General features: G+C 39.4%; 1 protein-coding gene across 1 annotated transcript in view; it reads right to left on the minus strand.

The window, feature by feature from the left end:
- Positions 1-16,466, minus strand: part of ttll7 (tubulin tyrosine ligase-like family, member 7) — a 130,167-nt gene that overhangs the window by 40,248 nt on the left and 73,453 nt on the right. The window contains exons 12-14 of the mRNA XM_041790584.1: positions 15,615-15,688; positions 10,828-10,963; positions 3,223-3,309 (exon numbers count right to left, since the gene is read on the minus strand). Coding sequence (XP_041646518.1) covers positions 3,223-3,309; positions 10,828-10,963; positions 15,615-15,688 — 297 coding nt within the window. The remainder of the gene's footprint in view (positions 1-3,222; positions 3,310-10,827; positions 10,964-15,614; positions 15,689-16,466) is intronic.

The raw sequence follows: 16,466 nt of genomic DNA on the forward strand, positions 1-16,466 counted from the left end.
TAAGACTAGGAGGATCAAGGACCAAAAGACTGTGACTTTCCTGCACAGATACCATGAGTGCCACAACGCCTTGGCCAGCATTGTTGTGTACAAGTCCACGCGCAATGGGTTTAGTGGGAAAGGTGTGAAAACAATACCCGATATTTCTACAAGTAATTTTTTAAAATGCTGTTTGTATGAAATCAAAGGCGCCATAATGCATTGAAGCCACATTAAATTATGATATTAAACTTTTGTCAAATTTTGAAGATGATTTGCAAATTTCTACTGTTCTAGTGGTGGGCAGTGTTTCAGTGCACACACGAGGCATTACCGTTAGCACAGCAGAGTGATATGTGACAGGCAACAGCTCAGTCTGAGTCCAGTCATCAGCATGTTACACACTAGCAGTACATGCAGCCAGGTGAGTAATCAAGTGTTATCCACTCATACCACTGTACTTAATGTGCAATACAGTAAACAGGTAAAATGTGTGATGTTTGTTTCCTCTCTGAGTCTGATGTCCACAATAACAACAATGTAGAGGGTGTAATTGCTTTGCACAGTGTCTCTGTTGGCCTGTCTAGGGCTTTAACACACGCTGCATGCAGTATTATATTGCCTCTGCTTGTTTTAAGTCCAGTGTTGCACTGATTGGTCTTATAATGGCTTAAACAACATTTTAAAAGTGTCATGACAAGCTTGTTTTAAGTCCATGTTGAGTCAAAGAAACATGCTATGAGGTGAAAGAAAGACAGAGAAGCAGCTGTTAACCTGGTACCGCTCTGAAAGCATTGTTGAATTAATGACAATGATGGTGTAAGGCTGTAAGGGTGCTTTGTAGCTGAGTGCAAAGCGGTTCAGATAAGGGTCAGCACTTTCAAGTCCGAGGCCATGGTTCTCTGCAGGAAACCAGTGGGTTTGTCCCTCCAGGTGGGGAGGGTGTCCCTGACCCAAGTGAAGAAAATCTCAGTGTCTTGTTCACGAGTGAGGCCTAATGGACCCTATGATCCACAGGCAGATTGGTAAAGAAAACTGGATGAATAAGATTGGTCAAAATGAGATTCTTCAGGACGGATGCTGAGCTCTGCCTTAGAGATAGGGTGTGGAGTTCAGACATCCAAAGGGATCTTAAAGTAAAGTTGCTGCTCCTTTGCCTGGAAAGGAGCAGGTCAAGGTAGTTCGGGCATCTGATCGGGATGCCTCCTGGTCTCCTCCCTGTGGAGGTTTTTCGGGCGCGTCCAACTGGAAGGGGACCCTGGGGTGGGCCCAGGAAGGGCTAGAGGGATTATATATCTCATCTGGCCAGGAAATGCCTTGGAATCCCCAGGGAAGAACTGGAAAATGTTGCAGGGAAGAGGGATGACTTGCTTAGCCTGCTTCCATCACGACCTGGCCCAGGATAAGCAGAAGAAAATGGATGGATGGATTGACAAAGGAGGGGGGGCCTTATGACTGGGCCAACAAAGGATGGCTGAGTAGCATCATTACCTTGCAAGAGGTATGGAATATATGGATGATTAAATATCCAGTGAAGGTTTCTTTGGAAATAAATGTTTCATCTGTGTTAATACTTATAGAAAATTAATGCCTTATTCCTGCTGACAAGAAAAAGTGAAGAGACTTTGATCCTCTAAAAAAAACAATTTTTCATAAAAAGATTGCTGGAGCATAATCAAACTCTATAATCTTTAAGCTATGTTGAAACAGGTGGCTGACTTTCTCATTCATGTAATCATGATATGCTTCAGCCCAAACACTCAGAAGCTTTTTTATACCATAAAGTTCATTAAGTTGAGTGTCAACTTCACATCCTGGAAGGGAGCACATCATATTAATAAAGCATTTACACATCTGTTTCAAAGTTGGCTCAGGCAGTGCTGTCAAGACTTCTGAATTAATGGTCAGGAAGTGATCACAAGGCTTGAACAGTCACTATCTGCGTGCTGTGTGTGTATGTGTGTGTGATAGAGTAAGATCGACAGAGAGAGAGATTAAACACACAAGGAAAATAAAAGGGAAGATGGGGGCATTAGATAGATGGGGAGAGAAATTAAGAGGGTTGAATCTAAGTATGGGAGTATAAAGAAACTAAGAAAAAGCTTTGAATAGATGGGAGGACGGAAATGAAAAGAGAGAAAAGGGCTCTAAAGATACAAGACTGGAGAAAGACCAGAAAAACAGAAAAACAGTGAAGAGAACAGGCAAATAGAGGGACAGGCATTTGAGGACAGAGAGAAAGAAACTTCTTTATCATATTTGGTAAGGTACAAGAAAAAGGCAGAGGGTAAGAAAAGTTATAGGAGAGAAAAAGAGAAACGAAAAGGCTATTGCTATCTTTTCTGACTTTCACTGTTTTACTTTGGGCCTTCCTTGCTGCTCTTGACCTCTCTGTCTCAACATTTCCTCAGCAGTGGCATACATCAGTGGTCCTTCTTTCCCTGGAAATCCCGTCTCTAATCCCCTCACTCCTCCTTTCCAGCTCTGGCTCACTCTTGGTTCTCTTTCACCAGATGGCTTGTGAGCGCTGCACCCGGAGGAGCGAATCTATCTGTCACAGCCCTTTCTTTCCCCTGCCGCTCTCCTCAATGTCTCTCTCTGCACAGCCAGCAACATCGAAACTGACAGGGTCCAAATTAATTTGGACAACAGTGATTGTGTCTGAACAAGTCCTCATTCGGGCTAAGGCCTCTCTAATGCACTGCTGAACTGCCCTGTCGAGTCCCTAACATACTCTTTGAGTGTTCCAGCCAATTTAGCCCCCTAGTAGGAGAGGGAGTGAGGGATGTAGATGTTCAGGGAGAGGATGGGGATGGAGAGGAAAAGGGAGGGGAGTGAAGCAAGGTGATGGAGGGAGTAATGTGCTGTCGTTGAAAATGGAGGGGGCGTATAGGTGTATGTGACAAAGAAAGAGAAAAAGGGGAGATAGACAGAAAGAGAGATAGCACAGAGAAAGTGAGAGAGACAGCCTGACAGCTGTCCCCTAGGGGAGCTGGATCTTTTCTTTGGGCCTCTTTTTGATTCCTTTCTTTTTTGCCTTCTCCTCTACCTTCCCTCTTTATTTTACTGAATCACGTCCTATATGCTTTCTGTGGGCGTTAGCTCCAGGCGTCTGCCTACCTGCCTCCCTCTTTCTCCCCCACTCTGACACTCCTCTTTGCACTTTTTCTTGGGTCCCTTGAGGCACATGGCCCTTACTCTACCCGCTCTCTCCAGGTTTCATTCTCCATCACTCTCATTCACCTTAGGGCCTCGTTGCCTGGAGGATTTTCCCATCAGCTTCTCATCATCTAGCTCACATTGCTCCAGCAGATCCAAGATGTCCTCCTCCTACACAAAATTGAAAACAAGATGATGAGAATTAGAGGGGAAAACGCCATAGGTGATGAATTTTGTTACATGAGGAGCATAGAGTACAAAGCATCAACAAAGAGAAACAGGGCACTTAAATGTTGATGATACACAAATAAGAAATAATAAAAACTCCTTGATATTTATAGCTCTACTTACTTTGAAGTCAAAATAAAGCTTGAGAAATGAGGGAAACTTGGACTTCACAGGCATAGTGCCTTATCTGGGGTTAGAAAAAGGCCCTGGCTGTGTGGGCATTGCTATTTGGCAGCTGTTTTAGAAGCTGGATTTGGGAAAGGCAGCTTCACGGCCTTCGCCAATAAACTGGAGCCTTGGCCATTTGGCTGTAGCTGAAATGCAGGCAAAGGTGATTAATGTTGCCTCTCGTCAGGGACATAAAAAGCTTCCAATACTCTCTCAAAAACAGATGAAAAGTGATTGCTTTTCTCTCAGATTAGCCATCAAACTGCCTTCTGGGGTCCTTGAAAAGGTCATTGTGCCCCCTGGCTCTCTGTGTTAGTTTGTATGGTGGCATACAACTGTGTCTGAAAGTCTGTTTCTTGGGCTGTTTTCACTCTAGCACTTCTTAAAATTCTAACAAAATTTATGGACAGCATCAGCAGCTGTTGAGCACATAGCTCACAGTGATAGTTGGGAAGTATGGACCCATACCCAGTGAGTCGTGCTGCCTCGCCTAGTCATTCATTGTCTTTCATTTCAGAGTTTTTTTCATCAAATCAGAACTACACAAGGCTTATTTAATAAACAGTATAAGACCATTCAATACAATGAAGGATTATAACCAATGAGTAAACAAGTTTATACTACCAGATTGTATGGTAAACTGTTTCGGTTTCTGCCAGCAGTATTGCTAATCAGTCTGATACTGCAGGGATTATATATATGCTGTATTTTATAGTATTTTAACCACTCTTCCTCACTCATCCCAATCTAGGCCGATCTGCCAAGAGATCCCCAGATTTTACAAATACTTTATGTAGCCTGCCAAAGGTTTTTCCCAAACATATAGCTGCCTTTTGTCCAGTACCAGGTAATTCCTGCTGCAATATTTTTTAAAATGGACTTCAAATCTGCCTCCAGAGATCTGCAGTAGGCTTAAAAAATAAAAGTACCAAAAAAATCATGTGTATTGTCTCAAGGAGTGAGACAGAATGCTAGAACAAATGACACACATACGGGGTTACATGCTGTAGGTGTTCCTAGGGTGCTAAAAATGTAAAATGTTATATGGGTTTTGTTTAACAATGCAACCATTAAGAAAACAGTACTTTGTGTTGCTTTAAAAAGATTATTTGGCCTTTAAAGCTTTAGTTTACATCTGCAGACTCTCATCCTTTCACAAGGTGAAACTTTTCCCACAGTGGTTTTAAACGGAGATTTTTCCCACCCACAGTGTTTTGAGGAGGCCTATTACCTCATTGAATTGCTCAAAAACAGATTACATGGATGCTTTGACATGTTTTAAAGCATGGAAGAAAACACATGTCGACACATATACAAAAATTACAGATGAACTTAAAGCTATTTATCTGTTTGAGTAAAAGCAAAAGTGTTTATGTCACAGTGGGTGCACTTTAAACCATGAATACATTTAAATGAATTTATTCAGCAATAACTGGCTGTACTGTCAATAAAGGCATTTTTAAACATTTGTAGATTATGTTTTTTGACTTGATGAATTATTCATTTCTAAACATCTGCGTGTGTCAGCTTGTGTTATTGTACAGGTACATTTTTGGCATTGCAGGACCAAATGTACAGTCTTTTTAAGAAGTCTTACAAGCAAGCTTTTGTTGTATTCGATCAATTTCTGTTGAAAAAAACTTTTTTTTGTCCTGCTGGCAGCTTCTGCCCATGCCCTCTCTGACACCATTTTTCTGTATGCTGTTTGACAGATGACCCTGTCTGGTCTGTTCCTGTGGTAATGTAGTCAGTAGATGCTTTTCACTGCTTAGGTATTTATGTCCTCTATTGTGAAAAACACGACATATAGACCCCTGAGCCAGCAGAAAACTCTTGTAGGTAAAATTTAACTTATTCCTTTAGACTTATACAAAAGTTGGACTTGACCTTGTAATTTTCTTTCTCAAAGCAAGGAGGATTTGGTTTGAGTAGTGGTTGACATTTTTACTGCAGCTGTTCAGGGAGAAATTTATCCTAATATGTTAGAGATTTCAAGGCAGATAACATCTGTAAAAATGTAGATCCAATACTCAATGCACTATTTGCAGTGTGTTTCAATCCTAACCCTAACTCATCAACCCACAGAGGGTGTAATTTTAGTAGCCTTTAGACTGTGCACATCTGTAAATTGTTTTTTTTTATCCTGTAGGTGTGAATGGTTGGACTAAGGGAGTGTGTTTCAACATATTACAGGTCTTAGCTCTGCATTAGTAAATACTGACCAGTTGTGATTTTGGTCTTGTGTTATTAATTCTTTCTTTTTGAAAAATCAATGATTATTCCCAAACTTATAATACATCTAGAGGGCTTGTAGACCAGTTTGGTTTGAGTGTAAACTGCTTCCTGACAGCAATATGCTGTGTGTGTACTTGTGCTGTTTTATTATATTGGTAAAGCACTACAGCAAGCTGAGCAGGCACCTGCTCAGCAACATTTTTTTTTATTTTCAGATTTTATGTAAGAAAAATGGCAAAATAATAAGACTTGAGCTGAGCGAGCAGGAAAACATAGATAGCTAACAGCTGAACTTACAATTTGATGCATACCTTTCAAACTAACTGTGATAGAAATAGAGAGAAGGGTGATGCAAATCCCTCACACACAAGTGTAACCCTCAGCTTGTTGTCTGCTGCACAGCAGTGAAGCTGGGATGAGTGTCTGCAGAGCATCAGTGCTAGGCTTACAGCACATGCTGTGTTTTCTTTGATAGTGTGACAATTCATGACAATTTTCAATTCATGATGGCCCTGAGTAGCCAACAAAGGCAGCAAACACGAAATCTTGCAGTGTTTGTCAGATTTGGCAGAGATGTTGTGAGCATGCTGACAAACAATCTCCAGTTCTTTAAAACTAGAAAGACTATTATGAAGCACAAATGTAAGCTTACATTTTTACTTTTAACAAATCTACTTCATGATGTTGTTAATTTTGCAAACATAATTTCAGTGTATTGTAATCAAATAAATAGAAGCTGCTGTGTGACTTAGGCCACAATAACAAGGATTTCATAAGAAAATTGTGACCTATTTTCAAGTTTTAGCTGTTTGTTTACGCAAAAACTGTGTTTTGGGCTCCTGAAAAAGAGGTTGTGAAAATTGGTTCTAGTGGGCAAACTTCTGAAAACACCACCAAGACGATAGATGGCAACTGCTGGTTTTAATATTGGGCTAAAGGTGATATTGATCCATCCAGTCCCAGCTTCCCCTGGGGTACACCCAGGACTGGTCACCTGTCACTCACAGGGCTGACATGAAGAGACAAACAAGGAGTCGCATAGTTTAGAGTCACCAGTTAGCCCAACAAATATGTCTTTGGTCTGTGGGAGGAAGCCAGAGTACCATGCATGGTGAGAACATGCAAACTCCACACAGAAAGGCCTGTCTAATGGAGATTCAGACCAGGAATGCAATTTATGTTTATGTAAAAGAATAATAATTGTCATAGTTAAAACTCGATACATTTTAGAATAAATGCACACAAAGCCACCATTTTCCAAATGAGTAACTACCATGTTAACTGATTCTGGGGCACACCAATAAAGTAGTGTTTGGTGTTACACAGGCCTGCCCACAGATTTGGCCAGACCCCTGACAAACCCAGTGAATGGACCATCCCCATCTGTGATTTATTGATGATGCCAATGTGCTGAATTAGTGCTACCTTAGAGTAATTAGTTACTTCATATTGGAGCTAAAAAGTGTGTTGAGTTATTATTGGGTCTGATGTGGAACGATTTATTGTTGCGTCTTTTTAACCCATTTCACTTACTTCTTTTTGTCACTTTTACCAATTTTTGCAGCTTTTCACCATTTTTTTGCCACTTTTTTTAACCAATTTTCCCACTTCTTTTTTTTAAATGTTAATCTACTTTTGCCTCTTTTAACCCATGTTTCTATTGTCTCTTTTTACAATTATTCAATCCTTTTCCAGTAAAAGTTGGCTCAGTTTCTTCTACTTAATTTTCTGGCCTTCTGACGTTTGTGCACATCATGGCTAAGCTATGATGTCACACAGCCATTACATCACTTTTCCCAAGCCATTTTGCCTCTTCTTTAGGCCACTTTTAACCAATGTGTGCTGCCTTTTGCCACTTTTTCCACTTTTACCCAATTTCTGATGCTTTTTGCCAAGTATTGACACTTTCACCCATTTTTACCTCTTTTCACTAATTTTTAACACAGTTTTGTACAATTTGAACTAATTTTTCCACTGTTTTTCCATTGTTAACCAAAATTTGCTGCTTGGTGCCTCCATTTTCCACTTTTATTCAACTATAAATGCTTTACACCCATTTCTGCACCTACTTTTGCCAATTTGAAGCATTTTTTGCAACTTCTTTTCGTCTTTTGCCACTATAACCCATTTTGTCAATTTATGCCTTTTTCCACACGTTTTGCCCTATTTGCCATTTCTTGCCCATTTTACCACTTTTCACCCATTTTGGCACATTTTTAAATTCTAAATCCACCTTACCACTCTTAACCCATTTTTGTGCTTTTTCACTTTTAACCCATTTTAGCCACTATTTTTGCCCATTTTTGCCATTTCTTCTTGTAACTTCAATCCATTTTCATCTTTTCACCCATTTTTGCCACTTTCACCCATTTTTACCAATCTTTAGCACAATTTTTCCCATTTTCGATCCTTCTTTTTGCATTTTTGACCAATTTTTCCATTTCTAGTCCATTTTTACAACTTTCCCCCAATCTTAACATGTTTACAATTTTTCACATTCATTTCCCAATTATTCAATTCTTTTCCATTAAATATGGCTCAGTTTCTTCTACGTTATTTTTTGGCATCCTGACATCTGTGCACATCATGGCTTAATAATGAGGTCTAACATTATTTTCCAAACGGTTAATATCATTGTGCCCATCCACACTGATAAATAAATAAAAATATAAATAAATAAAAAAAGGTAATTCTTTTTTTTCAATTGATAATAGTAGTGGTTTTCGAAGCTTTACTTTACATTTGTCCATGATTTTGCTGATCTCCACCCCCAATTTGGCTGGGCCCTTGAAAGCTCTCCCCTTTATACCTCCTTATGGGTGGCCTTGATGTTCCATATTTCTTAAGACCAAAATCTCCATTTTAGTTTTGGAGAGGTTAGTTTACCATCTCTGCTAAAAAAGTATGCTGTGGCTTGAAGATGGCCTACTGGTTAGGTCACGACCCCTGTACACGAGCAGGGTTCAAGACTGGTCTGTGGCATCTTCCCTGCCTGTCTCTTCCCCACTCTCTAATATCCGATACTATCAGCTGTCATCCTCTATCAATAAAGGCGTAAAAAGCCTCAAAACCAATTTAAAAAGTATGCTGCGGTCCACTGAACTACTAATGTCCTTGATACATTTTGTGCTTTTTGTACTTATATATAGGAAGTAGATCAACACACCAAAAGTAACTGCTACACAACTAATGCTATTATTCCTTAAAAAAAACTTAAGCTTTGCTCTGTGAGCAGAATCTATGCAAATCAAAGGCAAAACTACTACTTAAAACACTTTAAAAGGGAACAATAGCACTAATTCCATTGTTTAGAAAAGAAAATGGTATCTATTTATGTGCTTAAGTGTGTATCCATCATCATTTTATTTAGTTAATAGCATAGCTGAAGGATGTGAACACAGCTACAGTCTGTCAAAAATGAAATAAAATGTCTCTTTTGGTTAATGATGGTATATCAGCTTCAAATGTGAAAAAAATGATGTATTATTGGAAGCCTTCTGAATAACCTTCATGTCAAGAAATACTTCTATATTCCATAAATTGCCAAGATTTGTATCTTGCACTCAGGCCTTTAATAAGGGCAATGCAGTTGTCACTCATGATTATGTCATAAGATAGCAAACACTGCATCTTCCTTTTGTTTTATTATCTCTCTTTTCCTCCATAAATGAGAGCCACTCTGTGTAAATTAATCTCACCTCGGCCTGCTGTTTCAAATGCCTGATCTTTGATTGACACTTGTATAAAAAGATCTCTCTAGACGCTCTCTTAAAAGGACACACAATAACTTTCTAGAAAAACAACCAGTGAAGGACAAGAGGCTGTCAGGTTAGGTTTGTTTCTACAAAAGCTGCAGTAGTTTATTACGACATCTAGCAGAGCTTTGAGAGGAATTTAAAATGTCAACGCTCCTCTCAGAAATATCCATATTTAGTAATCAACATGACTATTCAATTGCCAAAAGCAGTTAAGGTTTATTGTTTAGTCTGCATATTTCTTTCTCATTTATGCCTCTTCTCTCCATTTGTTTTGATAACCCACAATGTCTTGTTTTTTTTCTGTATCATTGATTTGCTCTTTCTGAATACATAACCAGACTTGAAAACAAAAAAACCCTTATTTTTTGTATTCTGCTCAAGTCATTCCGATTCATACAGTGTATTTCTAATAGTCATCTGTCACAATACTTCAAGGAGTGTTTCACACTAAACAGAAGTGACAGAACAACTATCTCAAACAGCATCCTCTACCATCTCCTCACTGTATTATCCCTATTTTTCACATCCTTCTCTTGTCACCATTTAAACACTTCACATTTTTCTCTATTCGCACTCTCTCATGTAATGTTGTTTGGTATGGAAATCAGCTTTTCTCTGAACAGACTCTTCATATTTCTACCTTTAAAGTTTAGATGAAGCTACATTCCTCCTAGTACTAGAGATGCATTCATGTGAATACAAAGGCTCCTTCTCATTACAAACATGCACATATCTTTGTGATTATCCACATAGGTTTGCATGCATGCCTACATTCATATGTATTTTCTTATCTCTAAATAATTGTTATATAATGAATAATTAGACAAATATGCAGGCAGCAACAAAAAGCAACTCTGAAGCTTTTGCACAACTTGACTGTGAAAGAAAAAATAAGAGAAAGCAGATGAGGGAAACAGAAGAGTCTAACTGTAAAGAAACAAAAATTACATTGTTGTGTGGGATTTGATTTGCTTTTAAAAGCTTATGTACACAGCACAATAAATATTTGTGGAGAGTCAGAGTGAATGACAGTGGAAAAGCTAGGCAGCTAGAGAAGAAGAAGGACATTCTGTCAGACACTTTAACAAATGCGAAGGACTGCAGCACAGTGTCTGCATTATTTGCGCACCCTTTTTTTTTGTCTCTGTGGGCAGAATCTTAATAGAAATGCGTGTTTCTTTTCTTCTGCATGTGCTTGTCCACAAGTGTCTGGATATTGTGTGCGTGAGTTTGTGTGTGGGTCTCTGCAGGTTTCAATGATGAGTGTGTGCGTGCGTGCGTGACAGTCTGATGTACGTGCCTTCATTCGTTTCAGAGGATTATTCATTTCCTTTTGAAGTGATGCAGCTCGCCCGGCGAGGAAGGTCTGAAAGGCGGCCGAGAGCAGGCTTTCATACTTCTCCAACAGCAGCTTGTCGTCTGGGGGGTAAATACGTCTGTAGGCAGCAGAGACACAGAGAAAGGAGAGGAGAGGAGGGAGAATGGAAAAGCAAAGGAGTAGGGTCATCAATGCCGGGTGAAAGGGAATGAGAGAGGAAAGAGAAGAAATGATGAAATAGAAGAAAGTGAAAACCGAAAGAAAGAGAGAGTGGGGGCGATAGAGAGAAAGAAAGAAAGAAGTAGGGGAATATGGGTTCAGCAAAAGGGGGATACAGGGTGAGTGAAGGAATGCGGAGACAGGAAGCAGAGATGGATAAAACAGAAGAGAAGAAATGGGATAAGAAGAGAGTGAAGAAAGAAGGTTGGCAAAGAGTCAGAAATATGAAAAGAGTAAGCAAGAAATAAATGGAAAAGTTATACAACAATAGAGGGATAGATGAAAGAAGAGGGGGGAGTGGATGAAATGAGGCACAGAGAGGTCGAGGCACAGCAGGTGAGAGTGGTGATGGACAGGGAGGACAGGAAACATAAAAATGGAAAGAATTATAAGTATTTCATTGAGAGGTGTGAGGGCGGAGAAACGAAAAAGGCAAGTGGCAGGATGAAGGGAGAATAAAGAAGGAGGAGGGAGCAGAGAGAAAAGACAGTGAGAGAGAAGTATTAATGGAGACCTTGAGGTAAGAAGCTATTTAAAAACTTTAGTCAAGTTTTTGTATGGCATAATGTATCTAAACTTCCCACAGATGCATTTGTTTAAGGTATGCACTTAAGCATCTGTTGCAGTCTTCATGTGCCTATTCACTCATTCTGCCTACTTTAACACAGCTGTGTGTTTATCTTAGACCAAAGGGGATTAGGAAAATGTATAAACCGCTGTCTGGTTATCCTTATGATACATCTCCAAACTCACTCCAAGTCATCACTCCAGCCATCAAACCCAAACAATGGCAGTGTTAAAATCCAAATAAGCACCAGTCAGTGTAGAGTGTGGAAGCAGGGAAGTTGTTATTGCTTCCACACAGACAAATAAAGCTAGACAGTTCCCTCGCTGGCCTTGAATCAACAATTCAAGTTACAAATACAGACCATCTTTTAAAACCGACAAAGTTGGATGTACTGTATAGGTAACAGCTGAAACATTTCTGTATCTAATAAATTATTGAGCTATTGGCTTAAAGTTACAGCTGCATCACAGATTTCAGTGTCAAGAAAAGTTTAACTGCACATTTCCAAAAGTAGAGGGTTCGCTACGTTTCAACAAGACCGAAAAAACTAAAGAAGAAAATTCTAAAAGGAAAACCTGCAATAGAAAAACATTTTTAAATCCTTGTTTTGCATTATCCTATATAAGATTTTTCCTTACTTTCGATGTATTTTAATGTATGTATACAACAGTTGAAGAGATCCCATGATGGGATATGTAATGACGGAACTCACACCAGCACATTTTTTTTAAAAGCTTCCCCATTTGTTAAAGGTGCAGTATGTAGTATTTAGTCTAGCAGGATAGAACAAACTTGATTAAAATAAAACAAATGTTTAATCACCTGAATATATCAAAATTGGTTTATTTTTATAAGCTTAGGACAAGCATTTCATTCAAACATAGGGAGGGCCCTCTCCATTGACTCCGTCATCTTAACCAATCAGATCAGGCAATTTTACACTCCACAGAATTGTGTGTAGGTGCCAGTCTGTATGGTTGTGCCAAAGACTAAAACTAAGGATATTTTGTCTTCATTTCTATTTTATTTTAGTTACTTTTGTAAACCCAGTATACAGTTTTAGTTAGTTTTTTTATTTTTGGTCAAGCTTAGTTTTTATTTAGTTTCAGTTAACTAAAATGATTTTTGACTTTTAGTCTTAGTTATTTATTTAGTTTTAGTTAACTATAATAACCTTGGCTGTGAGTCTGTCTCATCACTGCAAGCTGAGAGCTCAGCTACTGCATAATAGCTAAAAAACATAATTTAGCAAAAACTGATAGCTATAAATAAAAGTAACACAGCAAAAGGAAGCGCTGTGGACTTTGCTGAATGATATGAAAATTGTCATACAGGAGGACCATTTAAACAAACTGCAACTCATATACCAGGCGACTTATATTCCAGGTTTTATGGTACATCAACTAGAAATTTATTTTCAAACCTTTTGAAGAAACTTGAGAAAACATGGGAGCAGTTTCCCTGAGAAAGCATGATAAACTTGAACTAATAATACCTAAAGACAGCCGTGGCATGTCTGCCTTCAAAGGGCAAAACAAATGCTCTAACTGCAGAGGATAAGGTAAGCTATGAGTAGGTGTGTTAACATATGAATGTTTTGTTTATTTACCCATCAGTATTCATAAAATAAAATCTTCATTCTCCTCCCAAATGTTGCCAGTAGGCCCATAAAGCACAATAATTCATACTTCATCTACATATTTTCAGAACTTTGTTTTGGTCATCAGTGTCTGTGAAGCCTCCAACTGCTTAAATGATTTTAAATGAACATAAACAGTGGCATCAACCAGCATGGTTTCCTCCTGATGCCACGGGGTCCTTGCTTTCTTTTCCTGATTCAAGTTTCCTTTAATAGCTGAATGTTTGTAAGTTCATTACCCAAACTCATCTAATGAGAAGCAGTGTGTTAATCAGACTCAGTGCTGCGCTGGGACACCATTTGAATGCTAAGAGGTCTTTATTAGGGGTGCTCCAGACAGACTTCAGCCAGTCTGATTGACTGTCTGGCTGCATGCTGGAGAAAAAGAAGGAAGAGGAGGAGGTGACAGCACTTCATACAAGCCAGGATCAGCATTCTGACTAGCCATTTAGTCAAGTGATGAGTCAAGAAGTCGTTTATACTCGGGGAGACGGCAAGAAGGGAGAGCCGATTGTGAAGGCGTGTGCGCATGACAGTGAGCAAGAGAAGAAAATCAAAACCTAGAAATGTGTGTGTGTACATTTTGGGAAAAGAGGCAGGGACAGGGAGATGAACTGAGGAAATGAAGGAGTGTAACAATTCAGGAGGGATGAGTGGCAAATCAGAAGTTAGTGTTGCTGAGTCATGCGCTAAGATGGATCTGCTCGCTCTTTGACGTAACTATTAAAAACTGACACATTCTTTGTCTTTAAAGTCCCTGCTGGAGTAACGGGAGAGAGGAAGGGATGAATAAGGGAACTCACACAAGGAAAATCTTAAAGTGTATGAGATCATTCGAATTTCTGAATTTCTGAACAGGTACCAAGAAGAAAGTTAAACTATTTGAACAGTGACATAACATACCACCTTTGATTTCCTTTCTCTTTTTCTATTTTCCATAACCTCTAAGTCTTACACTGTCAAAACACCGGGTCTTCTCTTTTTGCAGTGTCATGAAATCAGGGACAGTGAGGCTAACCCTCATCCGTAGAGATGTGACAGACAGAACGTTCATCCAATCACACTCCGAGTTTTTTCAAAGCCTCTGCCTTTTCTCGAACGTTTCCTATTGAAGCTTTCCCAGATGGATGTGTTTCACACATCCATCTGGCTTGTCAGGTTACAAAAAGCATCATTTTGGTCTCATATGACCAAAACACTTTCTTCCACTTGACCATAGAGTCTCTCACATACCTTTAAGTGAACTCTTCTTGTAACTTCTTTAGAGTAGTCATGGACGATCTTGGAAACTGTTTGTATCCACCCCCTGACTTAAACCTTTCAATAACCTTTTCTCTGAGTTGCTTAAAGTGTTCTTTTGTCTTCATGGTTATAATTGTAGCCTGGAATACTGATTAACCGGTGACTGGACCCTCCAGACACAGGTGTCTTTCTACTATAATTACTTTTGACACATTCACTGCACTCAGGCAATCCCCATTTCAATAATTATGAGACTACTAGCACCAACTGGCTGGACCTCTGTTGAACTAGGTCAGCCAATTTAAAGGTGGTGAATATTTATGCATTCACTCTTTTTCCTTAACATATTTTTGTTTGACAATATTCTATTTAAGTAATCTTGCAAAGTAGATGGATATGCCTGTTTCTGTGTTTCTCACTGGAAAATCCATCTTGCAAAGCTCCGATTTGAACCTTTTGGGCTGGGTTAGAAAGTGACAGGACCAATCAACGATGAGGGGCAGTAGTTTTAGGCGCGGCAGATTCATGACCTAAGCAAGCAGCAACAAGAGGCTGGTGCAAGAGTTTAGCATGGATGCTGCTAAAGTCCTAGTTTTATCAGAACTTGATGACATTTCTTCGTTAAAAGAAGAACAAAGAACAGCAGTGAATTGTTTTCTTTTCAAAAACGACAAAAGTCATGTACTGACGTGTCTAAAGTCGCCATGGTTCGCATTATCACTCGGTAGCTGCACACCTCAGTCACAGCTACGTCACATGTTTTGTTGCTCTGATTGGCCCATAATTGATTGGATGTGGCCCATAATTGATTGGATGTGATAGAACGTTCATCCGATCATATCCTGAGTTTTTTTTCAAAGCCTCTGCCCTTTCCCAAATGATTAGTATAAAAGTTTTTCAAGAAAACATAAAAAAAAAGTTGTTCTTTGTTCAGTTATTCGAGCTTGTGGACCACAGCAGACCTTCCCACACAGTTTAACACACTAGGACATTAGCCCCCAGGATGATGATTAAACTTGCTCTTTGTAGAGCATGGCACTCGAAAAAGGGATTACAAGTGTGGTCTGAGTTCATGAATAGAGTCATTTGGCTCTTCCTTACCTGTAGTTCCCCAGATGCTGTTTTTCATGCTCCTCCCTTGAGATCTGCTTTCGGACCTGTGCCAGTCGCTCTTTCTAGAATTGAGAGAGAAAGGATCAAACCTCTAAGGCGAAGGGACTGCCATCCCCACCTTGTCTTCAACAGAAAACAAAGATTAAAGTCTGAGTGTGCAAGAAGGGAGAAATATAAGGCAGAAAGCAGCTTACAATAAGAGGCCTTCCACCTTCTCTTTTGTTAACAAGATACAGAGATATAGCTGTCGAGCTCAGTTGTAAGATTCGACTTAAAGCAGAGAGGAGGGGTTAGCTCCACAACTTGTGCGGCAGTATCATTGAGCGCTAAGTGATATGTGCCTTCAATAGACCTGAACCTGGCCTCGCACTTCAACTATAACAGCACTTAATGATGAGGTAGTGCCCTTTTTAAAATGGTGCCTCTGCGCCATCTTTTCCCATTCCCTCTGATTACCGCCGTGGCTGATCAAAAGGCTAATCAAAGAGGGTGGGAGGCGTATTCAGTAGCAGCCACTTTTCTTCATATACTGTAACTGAGGAAAAACTTCATTTCAAAGAGAAGATAATTCAATGGTATGCTTGTGTCAGACTTTTTATGTTGAGTAAGAAGTAAAACTGAGTTTGTGCCCCTCTCTTGTTCTGGAAAACCACTGAACATGACACAAATGCTGAGTTTTTAACTACATGGTTTATATGTTCATTAAATTTTTCTGATGATATTTCCAACACATCACTCATAAACACCTGTCCCACAATAACTGACACAAAACCCTTTTGTGTTCATTTTGGCATCACATAAAAAGCCAAAAGGTATCCCATGGCTTGTGACTTGGGCTTT

This window comes from Cheilinus undulatus, linkage group 7, assembly GCF_018320785.1.
Source record: "Cheilinus undulatus linkage group 7, ASM1832078v1, whole genome shotgun sequence".
In the NCBI taxonomy this organism is placed as follows: Eukaryota; Metazoa; Chordata; class Actinopteri; order Labriformes; family Labridae; genus Cheilinus; species Cheilinus undulatus.